The sequence below is a fragment of the Oncorhynchus mykiss genome, chromosome 7 (assembly GCF_057628025.1).
Source record: "Oncorhynchus mykiss isolate SJ-2025 chromosome 7, ASM5762802v1, whole genome shotgun sequence".
Lineage (NCBI taxonomy): Eukaryota > Metazoa > Chordata > Actinopteri > Salmoniformes > Salmonidae > Oncorhynchus > Oncorhynchus mykiss.
Window position 1 is genome coordinate 26,896,059 of NC_143028.1, and position 20,373 is coordinate 26,916,431.

The following is a 20,373-nucleotide window of genomic DNA, read 5'->3' on the forward strand; positions in this document are numbered from 1 at the left end:
GTTCTATTTCAAATATATAGTTTCGATATCTCACTTTATGTGAATTCACTCCAGCAGATTTTCTAAAGCCTTGTTCACATTGGAAGTTTGAAGTGACTCAAATCCTATTTCTTTGCCTGTCTGATTCTAATCTGTTTATTTCCTACAGTCTGAACAGCCAAAAATCACATGGAATCAGTTATTTCAAACCACATTTCAAACCACCTTCAAATCTGGTTCCTGGCCATGTGACTTGTTTATGAATGGTCAAATCTGATGAATTTGCCCTCAAGTGGTTTTAGACTGTTAATCAGCATATCTTGTTGCTTGCTAGCTACTCCGTCGACAGTTTGACAAGAACATGTGGTAGCTAACTAATAGCTTGTTAATTGTTTACAAACAAATGTGAATGTGCTAGAAAGCTAAACAGCTACCTAGCTAGCTAATTGACTGCTGTGGCTAGCCAAAAATGACCTGTTGTTAAAGGACTCTTTCTGAAAGCTGGACCATGTTATCCTTTGAGGCTTTAAAGGTGTTCTTACCCTATGATTTTGAACATTCAAAGCAACTGGGAAGCATCCATGGCAGGCATTGTTGTCACTTTAGCTTGTACATAACTTCTAAGTGATAGGAAGCACAAGCGCCACCACCAATTTGCCTACAACACTGCACACATACCCGTCGTTTCTATGACAACTGGAGTAGCCTTGTCAGCAAACTAATCTTAACGCTACAGCATTCTAAACGATTCTGTGACTTCAACTTTGTGTCAACAGTTTGTGGGAGGCCCTTTCCGGTTTCAGCTTGATAATGCCCCCATGCACAAAGCGAGGTCCAAACAAAAATGGTTTGTCGAGATCGGTGTGGAAGAACTTCACCTTTCCGCATAGAGCCCTGACCCCATTCGAACACCTTTGGGATAAATTAGAACACTGACCGAGAGCCATGCCTAATCGCCCAACATCAGTGCACAACCTCACTTCCATACTGACCACACCGCTCTCGTCGCATGTGACATAAATGTACACATACATGTTATTCGATCATTGCACCCACACTGCTCGTGCGCGCCAACGAGTGTCTGCGTGGCCAGGCGCTTAAATTGAAATTGGTTCTATTTATAATGTTCAACGCGCTGCAAGTACGGCCTCTCCCATCTCATCATTGGTTTATAGGAGCATATACCCACGTGGGTGATTGAAAGATTAACTGAGGTCCTCACTCCAAGTCGGTTGAAGTAATGCACAGTAAAGTTGGTTGCCAACCGTCATATGAAGTCCAAAGAATAAAAAGAAGCCCGAAGGAAGGGGAGATGATGAGAAACTAAATTTTGTTTACCGTTTTATCTGTGGATTAATTGTCGGAGTAGTGGACCTTGTGCATTTCAGGTAAAAAGGTGCACGCGGACGTAGGCATGCACAATGGCGCACGCGTCCGGTTTGGTCAGCATGTTATGCTCTTGTTGCTGAATGGAAGCAAGTCCCCACAGCAATGTTCCAATATCTAGTGGAAAGGCTTACTAGAAGAGTGGAGGCTGTTATAGAAGCAAAGGGGGGACAAACTCCATAATAATGCACATGATTTCGAAATGAGATGTTCGATTAACAGGTGTCCACATACTTTTGGTCATGTTGTGTATTTCAAAGAAATAGTTTCGATATCACACTGTACGGGGGATGTATAGACTTCCCTCATAATGCAGACATGTTCTCTGAAGCCAGACTAGTCCCAAAAATATCACCACTCATCTCGCAGTCTCTGTGCAGGCCAGTCAAGTTCAGTCAAGACCTCGCTTTGTGCACAGGGGCATTGTCATGCTGAAACAGGAAAGGTCCTTCCCCAAACTGTTGCCACAAAGTTGGAAGCACGGAATCGTCTAGAATGTCAATGTATGCTGTAGCGTTAAGATTTCCCTTCAATAGAACTAAGGGGCCGAGTCCGAACCATGAAAAACATCCCCAGACCATTATTCCTCCTCCACCAAATGTTGTACTTGGCACTATGCATTCAGGCAGATAGTGTTCTACTGGCAACCGCCAAACCCAGATTTGTCCATCGGACTGCCAGATGGTGAAGTGTGATTCATTATAGAATGTGTTTCTACTGCTCCAATGGAGGCGCGCTTTACACCACTCCAGCTGATGCTTGGCATTGCACATGGTGATCTTAGGCTTGTGTGTGGCTGCTCGGCCATGGAAACCCATTTCATGATGCTCCCGACAAACAGTTATTGTGCTGACATTGCTTCCAGAGGCAGTTTGGAAGTAGGGAGTGTTGCAACCCAGGACATACGATTTGAACTCGCTTCAGCACTCGGCGATCCCGTTCTGTGAGCTTGTGTGGCCTACCCCTTCGCGGCTGAGCCGTTGTTGCTCCTAGATGTTTCCACTTCCCAATAACAGCACTTACAGTTGACCGGAGCAGCTCTAGCAGGGCAGAAATTTGATCTTGACTTGTTGGAAGGTGGCATTCTATGATGTTGCCACGTTGAAAGTCACTGTGCTCTTTAGTATGGGCCATTCTACTGACAATGCTTGTCTATGGAGATTGCATGGCTGTGTGCTCGATTTTATACACCTGTCAGCAACGGGTGTGGCTGAAATAGCTGAATCCACTCATTTGAAGGGGTGTCCACATAAATTTGACCATGCCGTGTAGAACTATGATCTATGATAATAGGAGTGAGATCTCTCCCTGCTTTTCCCTGCTCTCAAGAGCTCAAGGAAGAGAGGCCTGCATAAAAATGACAGGAGGTTGAACGAGTGGTGTGTTATGAAGAGGAGAGGGGCTCACCTCATTTGCCGCTCAACCTGTCTGTCTCCAAGAGTAGCTGTGATTGGTACTTCAGTTAGAAAATCCACTAGAGCAAATCTCCATAAAGTGAAATATCTCACTCATATTATCATTTGACTGAGTTTATACAAGTAACCCTACATTTTGGTATCATGCCACGTGCCTAGCAGAGTGAGAACCACTCACCTTCTACTCTGTTGAGTTCATGTTGCCATGGCAAACACGATCTAGGCCCTACCTACCTTCCTCACAATCTTTGATTTACTACACATTGTGGCTTTGTTGTGTCACATCTTAGATCTTTACTCATTATCTACTCATATTGATTTCGTAATGTAATTTGAACATCAGAGGAAAGGAAATCAATGGTCTCCCAGCTATCAAATCCCCTTTGTTTTGTTCCCTCAGTACACACAAGTTGTCATAATGTACTTTTTTTAAAGAAACCAATCAGTAGCTATTTTTATTCAGTTGTTGAACTGGAATGGGAGCCCATTTGCCCTACATTTTTGAGGATGTTCACTGTAAACCTACATGGCGCTGGAATGTATAACAGCTGTTTTACGGGCTACTGACCAATTCTGTTATTTTGTGTTTTTTTTGTGCAGATCTTAACTTATTTTGTACATAATGTTTCCAACATCGTTTCCTATGACCGAAAATAGCTTCTGGACATCAGAACAGCAACCACTAACCTCAATTTGGATAAAGATTTCTACTTCAAAGAGTCAACGGCACAGAGCATACTGCTCACCCCAGACCAGGCCCTAATCCCTGACAATCGGTAGAGAAAGAGACAACGATATAGAGGCCAACGTGCGGGTACACTGAGGAAAGTACAGAGGAGAGTAAATAATCCACCTGTACATTGTATTCAATTGGTGAATCATTGGAGTTCAAACTGGACGAGCTCCGTTCGAGACTATCAACGGGACCTGAAGAACTGTAATATCCTGTTTTTCTCGGAAACTTGGCTGAACAAGGACATGGATAATATTATAGCTGTTTTTCCTATAAGTCAGCAGGAAAGTAACGGCAGCATCAGGCAAGCTCAAGGGGAGTGGTGTGGGTCTCTTTGTTGCTATCTCTAAGATTAAGGAAGTCTCGAGGTTCTGCTCACCTGTAAGAATACCTCATGATAAGCTGTGGACCATGCTATTTACCAAGAGAGTTATCATATTTTCATCATATCATACTCATATTTTACGTAGCTGTTTACCACCCCAAACCTACGCTGGCACTAAGACCACACTCAATGAGGTGTATAGAGCCATAAGCAAACAAGAAAATACTAATCTAAAGGTGGAACTCCTAGTGGCCAGTGATTTCAATGCAGGAAAACTGAAATCCATCTTACCTAATTTCTATCATTTCGGCCACCTGTGCAACTAGAGGTGAAAAGCTCTACATCACCTTTACTCCACACATAGAGAGGCAGACAAAGCTCTCCCACGCCATTTGGCCAATCTGAACAAACAACTGAAGTCGGAAGTTTACATACACTTAGGTTGGAGTCATTAAAACTCGTTTTTCAACCACTCCACAAATGTCTTGTTAACAAACTATCTACTTTGGGCATAACAGAAGTAATTTTTCCAACAACTGTTTAGAGACAGATTATTTCATTTATAATTATCTGCATCACAATTCCAGTCGGTCAGAAGTTTACATACACAAAGTTGATTTTGCCTTTAAACAGCTTGGAAAATTCCAGAAAATGATGTCATGGCTTTAGAAGCTTCTGATAGGCTAATTGACATAATGTGAGTCAATTGGAGAAGTATCTGTGGATGTATTTCAAGGCCAACCTTCAAACTCAGTGCCTCTTTGCTTGACATCATGGGAAAATCAAAAGAAATCAGCCAAGACCTCAGAAAAAAATTGTAGACCTCCACAAGTCTGGTTCATACTTGGGAGCAATTTCAAAACGCCTGAAGGTACCATATTCATTTGTACAAACAATAGTACGCAAGTATAAACACCATGGGACCACGCAGCCGTCATAAGGAGGAGACGCGTTCTTTCTCCTAAAGATGAACGTATTTTGGTGTGAAAAGTGCAAATCAATCCCAGAACAACAGCAAAGGACCTTGTGAAGATGCTGGAGGAAACAGGTGCAAAAGTATCTATATCCACAGTAAAATGAGTCCTATATTGACATAACCTGAAAGGCCGCTTAGCAAGGAAGATGCCACTGCTCCAAAACTGCTATAAAAAAAGCCAGACTACGGTTTGCAACTGCACATGGGGACAAATATCATACTTTGGTCTGATGAAACAAAAATAGAACTGTTTGGCCATAATCACCACCATTACGTTTGGAGGAAAAAGGGGGAGGATTGCAAGCCGTAGAACACCTTCCCAACCGTGAAACACTGGGATGGTAGCATCATATTGTGGGGGTGCTTTGCTGCAGGAGGGACTGGTACACTTCGAAAAATATATAATATAATAATAAATAATAATAAATTAATTAATATAATAATAAATTATGTGGGTATATTGAAGCAACATCTCATGACAGGAAGTTAAAGCAAATGGGTCTTCCAAATGGACAATGACCCCAAGCATACTTCCAAAGTTGTGGAAAAATGACTTAAGGACAACAAAGTCAAGGTATTGGAGTGGCCATCACACAGCCCTGACCTCAATCCTATAGACAATTTTTGGGCAGAACTGAAAAAGCATGTGTGAGCAAGGATGCCTAAAAAACTGACACAGTTACAAGGTCTGTCAGGAGGAATGGGCCAAAATTCACCCAACTTATTGTGGGAAGCTTGTGGAAGGCTACGATGTTGGGAAGCATTTCACTCTTAGTCCACAAGTGTTGTTTACAAAGCATGTGATGAATACAATTTGGTTTAATGCCTATATTTGAGCCTCCATTTTGTTGTCAGCCCACAGTTTATAAAATAATATATGCCATTTAGCAGACGCTATCCAAAGCGACATACGTCATGCATACATACATTTTTCATAGGAATCGACTGAGCCAAATAGGACCAATGTTTTCAGGAAGTCCACTGTGTATGTCTCTATTTGAGCCTCCATATTGTTTTCTTTCAGAAGGGCCACCATGAGATTCGGGAGATCCGTCAATTCCACTTCACGAGCTGGCCTGACCACGGTGTGCCCTGCTACGCCACCGGCCTCCTAGGCTTCGTCCGCCAGGTCAAGTTCCTCAACCCTCCCGATGCCGGCCCCATCGTGGCCCACTGCAGGTACATACTGACCATGCTGGGTTGGTCAAATAACACAGGACTACTGGGATGACATATTTATCACTCATGGCTTTCGTATATGTATTTATGTATTCCTTTTTCATCAGATAAGTTGACTCTGAACATATTCATTCAGTATGTCAACGGCCTGTGCGCTACAAGACTATTAGCCTGCTGAACAAAAGCCTAGGCATTAGCTCAAGGTTCTAACTCAAGTCAGACGCATTTCCCCGTCACAGTAATGGGTTTCGAACAGCCTCCATTACATGACTGCTTAGTAACTTGCTGTGGAATCAGACAGCAGAGTTAATTCCCAAACTATAGGGCAAGAAAAAATAAGGGGGCTGATTAATGGAACTATACTCTCGGATTCAGGTAACTCCCAAATACCTGCACACTCTCTTTGACTACCACCTCCTACTACCCCACAGGCCCATGCACTGTCCAGATCCCCACAGAAATAACCATCACAGTAGCTGGGAGCCGTCACTTTCATCTTTAGTGAATGAGCGAGAGCGATGGGAGACTAAGGCCGCTCTCTCTGCTCTCTCTCCTCCACCCTTCCGCATCCCACTCAAACATCCACCCCATGAGACCGAGGCATTTACATGTAGCTCAGACAGGCAAAGGGGGAGAGGTGGAGGGAGGCTTGGGGGAGAGGGATGGAGGGAGGGAGTGCATGTACACAATGAGATGTGACATGGAGAGGCTGCTAAGTGGCAAAAATGCAATTTCACTTTTGGCTCGGGACTCTCAAAACAAAGCAGATGTGACTAAGACTTTTTCAGAGTGGATTAACTCAAGTGTCCGGCGCTGTGCTTTCTGCTCCCATGAAGCACGGGGCACCTTTCTACCTCTCATACATCCAAGGACGAGAATGGAAGAGACTATGGCAAATGTTATACTGCCACTTTATTCCCTGCCCCTTCTGTTCTTTGCACTCTCATACATTGGATTGATGACATTAACCTTCAAGGATTGTTAGGGAAAAAAGGAGGATTCACACCTGTCGCGGGAGAGTGACATCCACCATATAATCTCTGATATCCCGACCTTGGAGAAACGTAAGGCTTAGCAGCACTTAGCAGCAGGGAAGAACAACTGGCAGTCGCCCTGGAATGAGGCGAGGAACACAATGTCCTCATTGTAATTATGGCACATAAATCATCAAATACATTTTATAAATGTTATAACAACCCATCTATACTAAAAGGAGGGACAAATTACACGACTGCAACTTGTAAAACGTTACTGTCTGGTAGCTAGCAACTTATGCTAGCTAGCTACCTAGCATTTTTCAGTTTATAGTAATTTAGACATCCAGTTAGCTAACCAGCTAATACTAGCTTTAACTTGCTCACTAGCCATTAATAATCTACTAGCTAATCAAACATATGTTTTTGTTATAAATTAACTCTACTACAGGCTAAATATTTTCCTTACCTTTACAGAGGTGACAAAAACCAATGTCAATCACAAATGTATTCTACTTTAGCTAGATACTGTACTACCCATGCTAACTGGCAAGTTTCTTTCCTGCCCCCCAATTTTGACAATGCTTTAAGTAGTCATTGTTTAGTTAGGAACTCCTCCCACCTGGTTGTCTACATCTTAATTGGACACACATTGAAAGGAAATAACCAAAACCTGCAGACACGCAGCCCTCCAGGAATCAAAGATGAATTCAGTTAAACCTGTGGATCCAGGTGTGTTTGGGCAGTCAGTACCATAAATAAATAAAGTCATTTCTAGACAAAAGCCATCTCTCTCTCTCTTACCCTGTCTTATCCTTTGGGACATTGTAGAACCATTCAGTTGAGTGCATTTGTGGCACAACTCATGTGTGAGTGGGGGCCGGCTGACTTGTGTTTCTTTGAGCACTTTCGCTGTCTGTCGTCATCCATATCACCAGGGATGTAAATGAGCTGTCACAGTACCATATTGAATGCTGCCTCTTCATCTTCTCTGCTCCTACAGCAGAAGATAATAGAGAAAGAAAGAGAGGGAGGAGATTAGAATTTACAGGCTGTGCTAAGGGCCATGATATACGTGCTGAAGGGCAAGTGGGGGGGAATCACCATGGCACCTCCAGTGGTCTCTGCTGCGGTTAGATATGACAATAACCAATGGGTGGGAGTGTAGCAAAGGTAAGCTGGTAGTAGTATGAACATATTGAATAGCTAGTTTTCTCTGTCTGTAACGTCACTTGGGGTGAGTAAGTTGCTAGTGTTGAGAGAGAGAGAGAGAGAGAGAGAGAGAGAGAGAGAGAGAGAGAGAGAGAGAGAGAGAGAGAGAGAGAGAGAGAGAGAGAGAGAGAGAGAGAGAGAGAGAGAGAGAGAGAGAGAGAGAGAGAGAGAGAGAGAGAGAGAGAGAGAGAGAGAGAGAGAGAGAGAGAGAGAGAGAGAGAGAGAGAGAGAGAGAGAGAGAGAGAGAGAGAGAGAGAGAGAGAGAGAGAGAGAGAGAGAGAGAGAGAGAGAGAGAGAGAGAGAGAGAGAGAGAGAGAGAGAGAGAGAGAGAGAGAGAGAGAGAGAGAGACTATGTATAGTGCTGCAAGAGTCTCTTAGTTTGAGTCAGGATTTACATACCTAGAATGGAAAAGGCTAGATGGAGAGGGGTGCTAGGGTTTTGTATAGGTGTTTTTGCAAGGTGTTCGTAAAATTATACAAAACTGTAAATGGTGGACAACCCTGTCACTGGTTAGTTTGAAATACTACTAGTGTTAAAACTTCTCTTCACACAAGCCTTTATTCTATCTCATCTAAAGATGCTTGTAATCCCCATAGCAAGACTACTATAACCATGTCTATGTGCAAATTCGCTATAACCATAGACATAGATAAGATATCTATCTATTGGCTTTGCCAGCTAGCTAGCCAGCTAGCTATACAAATAGATAGCTACCCACTGGGCACAGACGTCAGTTCAACGTCTAGTTTTGATTTACAATTGATTAAGTTGTCAACTAATGTGAATTTTATGTGAAATCAAAATAGAATGTCACCCTTTTTTTTTTATTTAGGTTAAAAGTTTTTTGGAAACAAATACTAAATTCCCTTACGTTGATGACTTTTTGCAAATCCAATCACTTTTTTCATGTTGATTCAACATCATCACATATAATTTTTGGGTTGAAATGACGTGGAAACCACATTTACTGAACCAGTTTTTGCCCAGTGGGTACTGCTGTGACTAGCTAACTTCAATGCAAATGTATTTAGTGAGCATTGAATAAGATAAACAACAGGAAGCTAGCTAGTTAACCATCTGTAGGAACAGGAAATTTATTTTACTAGCAAGCAAATAAGCATTTGTGGTCAGCACTGACCTACTAGGTAATCATAACAGCTAGAACAGAAATGGGAGAGCTCTCACCGGCTTCATATCCATTGCACAGCAACACATTTTTAAGTATATCTGAGTTTGCTAGCAAGCTCAATACCTAGCTAGCTAAATAGCAAAGTCCTGTCTGTAGATGGCCACCCGCTAGGTAGGTAATGTTTATTAGTTGTCAAATTCACAAATTCACTGGTGTTGCAACATAATAAATACAACTGAAACCGTCAGTTAGCCATAATGCCATGTGAAAGTAGCTGATGCAAACTAGCCACTTGTGAAATGCAGTCCTTAAAAACATCTTCCATCTTGCTAGGTCCTGTGTAGCTCAGTTGGTAGAGCATGGCTCTTGCAAAACAAGGTTTATGGGTTTGTTTCCCATGGGGGACCAGTAAGACATTTTTTGCATTTACTACTGAAAGTCGCTCTGAATAAGAGCATCTGCTAAATGTAAAACATTTAACTAGTTTGTGTCCTGGGAATGTTTACACTAGGACAATAGGCAGAAAAGGCATTGACATCAAAAAGCTCAAACTTTTTGTATGTGTCCCATTTAGGGGAAAGGGAGATACCTAGTCAGTTGTACAACTGAATGCCTTCAACTGAAATGTGTCTTCTGCATTTAACACAACCCCTCAGAGAGGTGCTGGGGGCTGCCTTAATTGACATCCACATCTTCGGCACCCTTGGGAACAGTGGGTTAACTGCATTGCTCAGGGGAAGAAAAACAGATTTTTACCTTGTCAGCTCTGGGATTTGATCCAGCAACCTTTCGGTTACTGGACCATCACTCTAACCTCTAGGTTACCTGCCGACCCATATTTCCGACTAGTCCCCTTAGCGGCACACTATATTTAACGTACCTCTCATTCCTTACTCCATCGCTTTTCTACAATCCAAAGCGGTGTCGGTTCAAGTTCTCCTAAAAAGGTCAGCCTGGCTTTTGAAATACAATGCTCCGATCACTCCCCCACCGAATTCCCTCGTTGAGCGCTGACAACAAATGTCCAATGGAGCTACATGGAGGTTGGCAGCCATTCCCCCACTTAACTGAAATATAGATGGGATGCAGATGAAGGCCAACAGGATAAACTTTGGCCCACAGAGCGTAGGCCCCCATTGACAGACTGCGGAGTAATTTCACATTTCCTGGGGCACTCCTTGGCCGATATCCCCCTGCCAGGACCCAGTTGTTTGCCGCTCTCACCATTAATCACCGGCAGCTGACAGGCTGTCTGACAGGTTGCCGAGTTACTGAGTGGCCCCCAGCTCCTGAGATCCGGAGCTGGGACCTGTCAGAATGCTGCCGAGTGAATGATGGCTAAGCAGCCCCCGTCTCTTACCTCTCCTCTACCTCTTCTCCACCACTATCTCCCTTCCATCACAACTCCTTCCCTCTCTTGCTCCATCCCTCCCTCACAGTCCGTTCTGCTGGGTGTGTTTCCTTAACACCGGGGTAAGGGGGAAATAGCTCTAACCCCTACCTGTCACTCGCAGGGGCTGATGGAGTGCGCTGTTTGTCAGCACCATTAGGCAGTCCTGCCTCTTTTGGCTAACTGTGGGAGCGCAGCGCGGTTCAACATGTGTTTATCATAGGGCATGTGTCTTCATGTGTCGCCGCCGCCGCTAACTGTGGCAGGTCAATTACAGAGGATAGATTAGGAACTGCACACTCCAAAAGGGTTCTTTGGATGTCCCCATAGGAGAACCCTTTGTTCTCTTGTTCCAGGTAGAACCCTTTTTGGTTCCAGGTTGAACCCTTTTGGGTTCCATGTAGAACCCTCTGTAGAAAGGATTCTTAATGGAACATAAAAGGGTTCTACCTGGTACGAAAAAGGGCTCTTCAAAGGGTTCTCCAATGGGGAGAGCCAAAGAACCCTGTGTACTGTAAAGACAAGGCCTTACTGGAGACATTGATTACATTTAAAATATATATACTGTATATTTCACCTTTATTTAACCAGGTAGGCCAGTTGAGAACAAGTTCTCATTTATAACTGCGACCTGGCCAAGATAAAGCAAAGCAGTGCGACACAAACAACAACACAGAGTTCCACATGGAATAAACAAACGTACAGTCAATAACACAATAGAAAAAGTCTATATACAGTGTGTGCAAATGGCGTAAGGAGGTAAGGCAATAAACAGGCCATAGTAGCAAAGTAATTACAATTTAGCAGATTAACACTGGAGTGGTAGATGTGCAGATGATGATGTGCAAGTAGAAATACTGGTGTGCAAGTAGAAATACTGGTGTGCAAAAGAGCAGAAAATTAAATCAAAGCAATATGGGGATGAGGTAGGTAGTTGGATGGGCTATTTACAGATGGGCTGTGTACAGCTGCAGCGATCAGTAAGCTGCTCAGATAGCTGATGCTTAAAGTTAGTGAGGGAGATATAAGTCTCCAACTTCAACGATTTTTGCAATTCGTTCCAGTCATTGGCAGCAGAGAACTGGAAGGAAAGGCAGCTAAAGTAGGTGTTGGCTTTGGGGATGACCAGTGAGATATTCCTGCTGGAGCATGTGCTACAGGTGGGTGTTGTTATGGTGACCAGTGAGCTGAGATAAGTCGGAGCTTTACCTAGCAAAGACTTATAGATGACCTGGAGCCAGTGGGTCTGGCGACGAATACCCAGAGTGCCAGCCGACGAGAGCATACAGGTTGCAGTGGTGGGTGGTATATGGGGCTTTGGTGACAAAATGGATGGAACTGTGATAGACTGCATCTAATTTGGCAGCGTGAGTGAAGAATGCTTTGTTGCGAAATAGGAAACCGATTCTAGATTTAATTTTGGATTGGAGATGTTTAATATGAGTCTGGAAAGAGAGTTTACAGTCTAGCCAGACACCTAGTTATTTGTAGTTGTACACATATTCTAAGTCAGAACCGTCCAGAGTAGTGATGCTAGTCGGGCAGGCATGTGCGGGCAGCAATCAGTTGAAGAGCATGCATTTAGTTTTACTTGTATTTAAGAGCAGTTGGAGGCCACGGAATGAGTGTTTTATGGCATTGAAGCTTTAACAGTGTCCAAGGAATGGCCAGATGTATACAGAATGGTGTCGTCTGCGTTGAGATGGATCAAGGAATCACCCGCAGCAAGAGCAATATCATTGATATATACAGAGAAAATAGTCGGCCCGAGAATATAACCCTCTGGTATCAACACAGCGACTGCCAGAGGTCCGGACAACAGGCCCTCCGATTTGACACACTGAACTCTATCTGAGAAATAGTTGGTGAACCAGGTGAGGCAGTCATTTGAGAAATAGTTTCTCTCTCTCTCTCTCTTTATCTCTCTCCCACTCTCTCTCTCTCCAGTGCCGGGGCTGGAAGGACAGGCTGTTTCATAGCTGTGGACATTATGCTGGATATGGCCGAGAACGAGGGTGTGGTGGACATCTTCAACTGCATCCGCGAACTGCGCTCACAAAGGGTTAACATGGTGCAAACCGAGGTTGGTGAAGAAATGTACTGATTAGCGTGTGTGTGGATAGTGGGTAAAGAAGAGGACAGTACTCTATCATATTTGAAGCATTAGTCATTACAGTGCCCTGCAAAGGAAGTAATGATACATAATTACGCATAATGGTACATAAAAAAATGGTACAGTGTTTAAAAGTGCAGTTTGCCAAATAGCATAGCATTAGCCATCCTTATACCTAGCGTTAATATGGTATTTTTAGGTTATCATTAGCCATTCACATGTTATTTTGTTCAATGGTACTGATAGTAGTTACTAGCAGTTACACAGTTAGCATTAGACATCCTCATACTAAGTGTAAAGGGAGTGCAACCAACGTTCAAAGGCACAGCAAGTCTGTTAGCGTAGCATTTTCCATCGCCATGGTAAAGGGTTGAAAAGGCTCAAACAGTAGTCTGCTATGGCTAGTCTTTCCCAGACAATCACCAGACTGATTCTATGCCATAACCCACTGCCCACAGTTAGTTGTTCTGCATGAAATTTTCAGCAGGCATATTTTAAAGTGAGTCCTATGGAGGGACACTGTAAAGCATAGACATAGGATATTGTGAAGCTTAGACATGATAATGTAAAGTGAGTCTAAAGGGAGAGTCTAAAGCATAGAAATGTTATCCCCAGACCTTGAAACCAGATTCTATTTCTATGGTCTATAAGCCTGGGCCTTATCTGCCAGACAGGCCATTCCAGGCTATTAGGGTTACATTTTCCAGTGGATCATGCAGTCAGTGATGAAACAGTGGTTCTTAGTGGAGAAACAACACCTGTGAGATAATGTGTGTGTGTTTGAGATCAACTACATTGCAGTTGGACCAAACAGAATCACTGATCTACAAATCACCTTGCGTCCAAACTAAGTACTCATTATTTTATAAAGATGAACAATTCTGTCATTCTCATCTTTCTCAAACTACTCCCCATTGAGTGCTACTTCAATGTCAATGGTGAGAACGACAAAAGGGCTACTAGTAAATATGCATCAGTATCCTCCATAACTACTACTGTTTCATTAATTTATGTGTACCTACTAGACTGATATACATTGTACATTCTCAACGACTTGCAACCATTCGTACAAACCATCAGCACGCGTGATATCACTACTGATCAAATGTGTGTGGTGTCTCCTCAGATATATTTCCCAAGTCAGGCGAGCCTAGCTACCTCTGGAGAGTTCTCAGTCATGCATCTTCCATCCCAATGATCCTATTAATATTAAATACATGCTGAATAATAGATAACTTAAGTTCGCACACATTTTTATCCTGTGAATGAGTTTGCAAGTGTGTTTGCTAAGTGTGGGTTACGACCGTGGGAGTTTTGCAGTCACCCTTAAATAACGGTAATACAACAGCAACCTCATGTTGTTCTCCACATTACCTTCTCTGGTAAAACACACACCATATCAAATACAATCTAAGTTTATTTGTTTCATGCACAGGATACAGAAGGTGTAAATCATACAGTGAAGTGGTTATTTTCATCGTAGAAATATAAAAAACAACAGAACGTGTCCAGATTATAAATGTTTTATAATTATTAGATGACACTTACCCGACACACTTGTCTAAATTGATGGGTCAAGTGAATTTTTTTTAATATCCATCCCCAGCCACAACTAGCTAAGTGGATGGGTCACTATTTTCTAGATATGTACACATGTTCATGAAATACAATAGATGTCCGTAATCACCCCCAGACACACCTGGCTAATTTGATAGCTAGCTAGCTAGCTAAACAATGAACTGACGTAATACCAACTCATACTACCACCAATACAAACTGATTGTCATAGCTGTAGTATGAATCTGCAGGTAGCTAAAGCTAACCAACTAGGTTCAACGTTATCTTGCTAACATTAGCTAACATTAGGCTATAACTAGCAATGCAAATTCATTTCTGATTTGCATAATATTACTACAGAGATCATACACATAACGCTAGCTAGCGAGACAGCATGCTAACGTCCGCTAGCTAGCCAACAGTACGCTTGAACTTGCAATGAAAAGGACTTTCTGACTAAATTAAAAACATGTATAATATCTGAAAATGTAGCTAGACTCTTACCTGTATACATGGATGAATGCTTCTTCACGGCAGACTTGGCCAGGGTCGTGTCAAGTCATTCCAACTCACACTGACTGTGGCATGTATGAAAAGTAGCACATCACAACTTCTTACAACTGATCTGTCAATAGCATCTGCTAAATTTAGGGCATCCATGTTGTTGAGAAAAATAGCACGGCTTTTTAAATTAACGTTATATATTTGTAAAAAGACGCGGTAGAAAGGATTATCAACGCATACTGAGCAGCTCACATTGTAGTAGGAAGCATGCTACCTGGCAGACCAATCCAAACTCCTTTCCCGCCATGTCCCGCCATGTCCATAACATCCATTATCTCAGCCAATCATGGCTAGCGGGAAGGTTCCTGACTTTTTCCGTGGCTAAACCAACTAGGCTCGTAATTGAACAATGTATTTACAGATGCAATACAAGTTTGTTATTAAGGCACATGAAACTTCACATATTCCAGAAGGACTTTCTGCAAAACAAAATGCATTTTGATGAAAAAAATGCCTCTCCTGTGAACAGTTAACATATATCAATGGTGGCTCCTCAGAGAAGGAAGGGGAATACCATCCTACTCTGTGAATTTCATAAAAATACAAATTGTGAAACATTAAAAAATATATATCCTTTTTAGATTAAACTATAATACATATATTCACGTCATTAAATAACTGATTAAAACACACTGTTTTGCAATGAAGGTCTACAGTAACCTCAACTACACTCTCTGGGGTAGCACCATGGTGTAGCCTGAGGACAGCTATTTTCTGTCCGCTGTGTACATTGACTTCAATACAAAACCTAGGAGGCTCATGGTTTTAATAATTTCAAACGAAATCTGAACTTGTTACATGTACCAACAAGGTGCCAATACCATCAAATCCACATGTAAAATCAGGGTTGATAAATGGGCTAGGACCTGGTACAATAATTGTAACAAGGCACACCCTGTCATTAACTACCAGTCATTTTCAATTAGTTTATTTCTATGACCTGGCTTAAAGGCCCAGTGCAGTTAAAAATATGATTTCCCTGTGTTTTATATGTACAATGATTTCAGATAGTATTCAGATCCCTTGACTTTTTCCACGTTTTGTTACATTACAGCCTTATTCAAATGTTTTAGAACAAGGCAATCTACACACGACAACCCAAAATGACAAAGTAAAAAGAGTACGTTGTTGAAGCGCACTTGGCAGCGATTACAGCATTGATTCTTCTTGGGTATGACTTTACAAGCTTGGCACACCTGCATTTGGGGAGTTTCTCCCATTCTTCTCTGCAGATGATCTCAAGCTCTGTCAGGTTGGATGGGGAGGGTTGCTGCACAGCTTTTTTCAAGTCTCTACAGAGATGTTAGATTGAGTTCAAGTCCGGGCTCTGGCTGGGCCACTCAAGGACATTCAGACTTGTCCCAAAGCCACTCCTGCGTTGTCTTGGCTGTGTGCTCAGGGTTGTTTCCTTTTGGAAGCTGAACCTTCGCCCCAGTCTGAGGTCCTGAGCACCCTGGAGCAGGTTTTTATCAAGGATCTCTCTGTACTTTTCTCCGTTCATCTTTCCCTCAATCCTGACTAGTCTCCCAGTCTCTGCCGCTGCAAAACATCACCACAGCATGATGCTGCCACTACCATGCTTCACCTTAGGGATGGTGCCAGGTTTCCTCCAGACGTGATGCTTGGCATTCAGGCCAAAGAGTTCAATCTTGGTTTCATCAGACCAGAGAATCTTGTTTCTCATTTTCTGTAAATCTTTAGGTGCATTTTTGCAAACTACAAGCGGGCTGTCATGTGCCTTTTACTGAGGAGTGGCTTCCGTCTTGCCACTCTACCATAAAGGCCTGATTGTGGAGTGCTGCAGAGATGGTTGTCCTTCTGGAAGGTTCTCCCATCTACATAGAGGAACTCTAGAGCTCTGTCAGAGTGACCATCTTGTATTTGGTCACCTATCTGACCAAGGCCCTTCTCCCCCAATTGCTCTGTTTGGCCAGGCGGCCAGCTCTAGGAAGAGTCTTGGTGGTTCTAAACTTCTTCCATTTAAGAATTATGGAGCCCACTGTGTTCTTGGGGACCTTAAATGCTGCATACATTTTTTAGGTACCCTTCCCCAGATATGTGCCTCGACACGATGCTGTCTCCGAGCTCTACGGTCAATTCCTTCGACCTCATGGCTTGGTTTTTGCTCTGACATGCAATGTCAAATGTGGGACCTTATATAGACAGGTGCCTTTCCAAATCATGTCCAATCAATTGAATTTACCATAAGTAGACTCCAATCAAGTTGTAGAAACAGCTCAAGGATGATCATTTGAAACAGGATGAATCTTGTAACAAAGGAATACTTATGTAAATAAGGTATTTCTGGTTTTTATTTTTAATACATTTTCAGAAAGAAACCTGTTTTTGCTTTGTCATTATGGTGTATTGTGTGAAGATTCCTGAGTTTTTAAAAATGTATTTAATACATTTTAGAATAAGGCTGTAACGTAACAAAATGTGGAAAAAGTCAAGGGGTCTGAATACTTTCCGAAGGCACCGTACCACCCCCCGGACCTTACTGCTTAATTAAGTATATCCTATGTAACTACATTGCTCTTACTTGACACTTGATTCAGTATACCCTTTGAGCCAGGTAATAACACAGAAATGAACTCATCTAAAATAACCAGTAGTTAATCACAAGGTGTGTTTACAGGGTCCTAGCCTATTTACATCATCAGAGCAACCCTGGTATTACTGGTGGATTTGATGGTAATGGCACCATGTAGTTACATGTAACTATGTCAGATTTTGGTTTGAGTTATTAGCATGGTAATTCACAGGTGACTATCAATCATGTCATTACAAAACATGAGTTACATAGTGTAACAATAAAATGTGTAACATCAGTAATTACATATGTGGAATAACCTTCAACAAGTGGATGTGTCAGCCAACTGTGTTCTTACTAATATCACTACCTATAACTACTATGATGGTACTATAGTTATTACTGTGTAGTTGCATAGTAATAGTGGCAACTTAATGTAAAGTGTTGCCAACAACTAATTATGGTTTTGTATATCAGTGTACAAGCAGTTAGAGTTGGACTCGTTACCTGTATGTTCTGCTCTGTTCTCGAAACATTTCAACAGTACATGTGGATTGAGTCTAGTGAATAGGGTCCAACTAGTTGTTGAAGTGCTGTAAATAAAGTGTCCTTTTGTGTGTTGATGTTGACCTGAAGGGTAGAAATACATGAACCTCTTTTGTTATGTCATGTTATTTTACGTAATCTCATGTTATGTATTGTGTCCTACCCCAGGAGCAGTATGTCTTTGTCCACGATGCCATCCTGGAAGCCTGCTTGTGTGGAAACACAGCCATCCCAGTCTGTGAATTCAGAGCCATATACTACAACATTATCAGACTGGACCCACAGACCAACTCTAGCCAAATTAAGGACGAGTTTCAGGTTAGCTCTCTCCACTTCTGCCTGCCTGCCTGTCTGCCTGTCTGCCTGTCTGCCTGTCTGCCTGTCTGCCTGCCTGCCTGCCTGTCTGTCTGTCTGTCTGTCTGTCTGTCTGTCTGTCTGTCTGTCTGTCTGTCTGTCTGTCTGTCTGTCTCTTTTCCTCTTAAGAGGTATGACATTTGCCTTTTCCCCCTAAAATGGGTGACATTTTCCTTCTCCAAGAACAAGGCTTTGTAGCTACCGTTAGGAGGCAGTATGAACTCGGCAGCTAAGCACTTCTGCTCCGTATTCTCTCTGAGATTAATATCCCATCACTGTATCAAGCACAGGTCTCAGATCTGTAATCTGTCTCATAATGTATGATGCGTATCTCTCTATCGCACTCCCAATATCAATATCCCTCATTCTCCCTCATACATAAGTAATCTGCAGCCTTCGCGTCAGTGAAGTATTTGCACTTGTTGAAGGCACTGACTACCAGTAATGCTGTTATGTTGGAATATGGAAATCAGAGAAAATAGGGGCAGATTATTTATTTTCGTGGGTTTATTTACTCACCAATTTGTTCTCCACTACTAGTCTGGGCAGTTGATTCAGGGCTATGTCATTGTGAGTGTTGCAGAGGAGGTGGTTTGGTGAATAACGCTAGCGGAGGGAGAAACCTTGCCTGAGACCTGAATACTTGTGTTAGTTCCCAGAGACTAATGTAATGCCTAATGCTTTAGCTTAGAAGAATATTGTATTATAGTATTGCGGGTTGGAAGGTAATTCCCAGTAGGTTACAAAAATGTCACGTGTCGAAAATGAAAATAGTCAGCAAGTCTTGTTAAGATGATGTAGGTTTCTTTAAAAAAAAAACTTGTTAAGACCTGATAAAAAATTGTAAAAATAATGTGTTCGCTCTCCCAGACTCTGAACATCGTGACTCCCCGGGTTCGGCCTGAAGACTGTAGCGTGGGACTGCTCCCCCGGAACCACGACAAGAACCGCAGCATGGACGTCCTGTCTGTGGATCGCTGCCTGCCTTTCCTCATCTCTGTTGATGGAGAGTCCAGTAACTACATCAACGCTGCCCTCATGGATGTAAGTTGATCTCTCTCTCGCTCTCTCTGTCTCTCAACCACTGGTATTGTCCCAAGGTGCAAATCTTGCCAATCTGGCACTCTATAGCCAGACTCAAACAAACGCTCAAAGATTTAAAATACTATTTGCAGACTCCCAAGTAGGGTTTAACCATTGGCTATAGCTTGGTTGAAGATGTCATCCAAACTGGCAGACACAGATCAGTTAGTTTGAGATATGCTTTCGTACTGTTGTGTTATGACTTAGTATAGGGATTTTATGTTTATTGCATTTGTTGTGGGGATATGCGGAGGCAGAAATTGGGTTTAACAATTAAATGTCATAGTGCAACAGCAATATAAAAGATAACAAACAACATCATTTAACAACTGATCATTATCCAACACACCATTAAGCCATAGCACTGTGAAACATGATCACTCTCATAGCAGATCTATACACACAGATCAGTGTCATTTAAGATGAGGGAGGATGATTCTTTTTTTCATTAAATATACAACAAAATATGGCTAGTTCTCTCTCTCTCTCTTGCTTCTTAATAATTTTGGAAGAAATACATTTGTTCACTGTTCAATGATTTCTACTCAACACATTCTATGCACTGCAGTGCTAGCTAGTGCTTTCAGTAGTAGATTCATTGTCTAATCCTTTTATTGAGTGAACAACTTGTCAGTTCATGCTACAAGAGCTCTGATAGGTTGGAGGGCATCCTCCGGAAGTTGTCATAATTACTGTGTAAGTCTATGGAAGGGGGTGAGAACCATGAGCCTCCTAGGTTTGTATTGAAGTCAATGTACCCAGAGAAGGACAGAAGTTACGCCATGGTGCTACTCTACAGAGTTCTGCAGAGGCTACTTCATTGCAAAACAGAGTGTTTTAGTCAATTGTTTGGTGTCATGTGAATATATTTAATATAGTTTTATCTAAAAAGGATAATTTGTTGAAATGTTTCTATAAAAAAAA

The 20,373-nt window shown here is 42.3% G+C and overlaps 1 protein-coding gene across 12 annotated transcripts in view; it reads left to right on the forward strand.

Moving 5' to 3' along the window:
• Nucleotides 1-20,373, forward strand: part of LOC110527653 (receptor-type tyrosine-protein phosphatase T) — a 522,557-nt gene that overhangs the window by 481,517 nt on the left and 20,667 nt on the right. For all 12 annotated transcript variants that reach the window (XM_090240593.1, XM_090240592.1, XM_036983141.2 and 9 more), the window contains 4 exons: nucleotides 5,839-5,993; nucleotides 12,647-12,782; nucleotides 18,181-18,330; nucleotides 19,237-19,410. In XM_090240593.1, coding sequence (XP_090096719.1) covers nucleotides 5,839-5,993; nucleotides 12,647-12,782; nucleotides 18,181-18,330; nucleotides 19,237-19,410 — 615 coding nt within the window. The remainder of the gene's footprint in view (nucleotides 1-5,838; nucleotides 5,994-12,646; nucleotides 12,783-18,180; nucleotides 18,331-19,236; nucleotides 19,411-20,373) is intronic.